The following is a 2,738-nucleotide window of genomic DNA, read 5'->3' as shown; positions in this document are numbered from 1 at the left end:
ATATTTTATTTGTTAAAGATATAACTTAAATGACTTGTCCCTTGTCTTTGAATTCAACTCTTTACAAACTTACCATATTTTAACAATCATTTTTAAGAACTTTTTTATTCCTCCCCCCCAAACACCGCTTATTGTTAGGTATTGTCTAATCAGATTCGACTCCTAGTGCCCCTGTGTACAATGGAATGAAACATCTGGTCCTATGCCAGCCTCACAGTTGTTATGTTTCAGCCCACTGTTGCTGCTACTGTCAGTGTACCTTGTTTGGGGGTCTTTAACACAGGTTGTTGTTAGCCATGGAGTTGGTTCCAACTCATAGCAACCCTGTATGGGGTTTCCAAGGAGCGACTGGTGAATTTGTACCACCAACCTTGCAGTTCGTTAAATTCCCTTAAATTTAAACTGCATTTTAAAATTTAGTACTCATTTTTAAGTACTTGCTTTGTCTCTTAAATCTTTCCAAATACTTAACTCTTGTAATTCTGATATTTATGATAAACAATTTTAGTACCTTTCAAATTTTAACCAAACCAGTTGCTCAGTAACATTTTAAATTAAAAACCTAAATTTAAATATTTAGATACTCCAGTATGCAGTTTCTTTTTTTTTTTAATTTAAGTTTTTACTGTTAATTGAGTGATAGTTTACATGGAAGAACATCAGTTTTACACTCTTCCTATTGTATTTGCTTCATTGCAGTTTCTTAATTCAGGGTTTTAAAAGGGCATTTATAGACCTATTATAGCTAACCTCAACACAAAATTATTAAAACCTGGGCTTAATTTGATTTTTACTTCTTGTTCAGTTCTGACATACACTCTTCCCCATTCCCCATTTTTTCTTTAGGAAAAAAAAAAAAATTCTGTATCTGTTTTCTAAGTCTCCCTGGAAAAAAAGACCCCAAGGACATACTTTCATTATCTTAAGTATTTGAGACAGCTTTTCGAAGCAAATTTTGGGTTTTGTTTTATGTCACATTTTATAAAAATGTAGGATCTCGAGCTGCAGACATTTAGGTTGACTTTTCTCATGAAAGTTAGGGATAAGCTGAGCCTAGTTTTACAGTGTGCCAACAATGACTTCGAGGCTACACCTTTCCAGAAGGGTGGCCTCAGAGCCTGGTATCCCTGTATTCAAGTTCTACATCACTCAGTCCTCAGTTCATGTATGCACTGCTTGGTTCTGGTCTGTATTATTTTTACCTGGCCAACTCTAGTTTAAAACTAAAACCCTCTTGGATTTTACATAGCTTCCTTGTCTTAACCTGGTTTTCTAAGATCATTCTCATGACAGTTTTAGCTACTAATTTTGTAAAACACAAAGAATGTTTCTATCCTAAAACGTTATATTGAGACATAAACAGGGATTCTATGCATTTGAATTCACAACCCTGAATTATTCCTGTATTATGCAGTGTGATACCTTAGCTCTCTAGTTGTGTTACAAGCTTTTGACCAGGACCATATATCAGTGTGCCTGATTCAAGCCATATTATTTTCAAAAATCTCACTTGTATGTGAAAGTTGGACAATGAATAAAGAAGACTGTAGAAGAATTGATGTATTTGAGTTATGGTGTTGGAGGAGAATATTAAAAATATCGTGGACCACCAAAAGAATAAACCAACCTGGTATTGGAAGAAATATAGTTGGAATGCTCCTTAGAAGCCCGGATGGCCAGACTTTCTCTCTCATGCTTTTAACTTATCAGAAAGGACCAGTTCCTGGAGAAGGACATCATGCTTAGTTAAGTGGAGAGTCAGTGAAAATGAGAAAGATCCCCAACAAGATGGACTGGCACAATGGCAGCAGCAATGAACTCAAGTGAAACAATGATTGCGAGGTTGGCTCAGGACCAGGCAGTATTTTATTATTCTGTTGTTCTTAAGGTCGCTATGAGTTGGTACTGGCTCAGCGGCCCTTTAACAACAACATTTATCAGTGTTGTTCAGTAGAAATACAGTGTGAGCCACAGATGTGATTAAACATTTTCTAGTAGCCACATTTGAAGTCCTCATAGCCATATGTAGTTAAATTAAACTTCCATAATTTAACACTAGTAAAAAAGTAAGTTTTGTTACAAGATTGATGTTTTGTGTGTGTGCTATTTTAGGTACACACTTCTGTAAGTTATTATAAGGTATATAAAAATGCAATTTTTCTTTCTCTTAAAGGCCCTTATGAATGTGTGTGTGTATTAGTTACATATTTCTCTAATTGAGTAAAATATAAAGTATTTAAAAATGTATATTTTCTTTCTCTTAAAGGCTCTTCCGTCTTCCATGATTATAGTAGCAGTTTATTGTCCTGTGATAGCTGCTGTTTTCATTGTTCTGAAGATGGTCAACTACCGACTACATAGAGCACTTGATGCTGGAGAAGTTGTAGATAGGAGAACAAATGAGTTCACAGAGCAGCGAACCAAAACTGAACAAGGCAACTGTTCAGCTAGGAGAAAAGACAGCAATGGCCCAAGGTAAGAAAACCTCTTATTTCGAGTAAAAAGATGTAGATTATTATGTATGTGTAATGATGTGATTATTGTACTTGTTTTATTTATATGGTTTTAAGGCAGTTGTTGTTGTTGTTGTTATGTGCCATGGAGTTGGTTCCGACACATAGTGATCCTGTACAGGGTTTTCTGAGGCTGTAAATCTTTACGGGAGCAGAAAGCCTTATCTTTCTCCCGCGGATCAGCTGGTAGTTTCGAACTCCTGACCTTGCAGTTCACAGCCCGAT

At 35.8% G+C, this 2,738-nt stretch overlaps 1 protein-coding gene across 1 annotated transcript in view; it reads left to right on the top strand.

Annotated features, from left to right (window-relative positions):
• Positions 1 to 2,738, top strand: part of PCNX (pecanex homolog (Drosophila)) — a 324,383-nt gene that overhangs the window by 46,797 nt on the left and 274,848 nt on the right. The window contains exon 2 of the mRNA XM_006865614.1: positions 2,267 to 2,475. Within this exon, the coding sequence (XP_006865676.1) occupies positions 2,267 to 2,475 (209 nt within the window). The remainder of the gene's footprint in view (positions 1 to 2,266; positions 2,476 to 2,738) is intronic.

Source organism: Chrysochloris asiatica, unplaced genomic scaffold, assembly GCF_000296735.1.
Source record: "Chrysochloris asiatica unplaced genomic scaffold, ChrAsi1.0 scaffold00079, whole genome shotgun sequence".
NCBI classification, from domain to species: domain Eukaryota; kingdom Metazoa; phylum Chordata; class Mammalia; order Afrosoricida; family Chrysochloridae; genus Chrysochloris; species Chrysochloris asiatica.
Note: the sequence above shows the minus strand (reverse complement) of the source record. Positions and strands in the feature narration are given on the sequence as shown.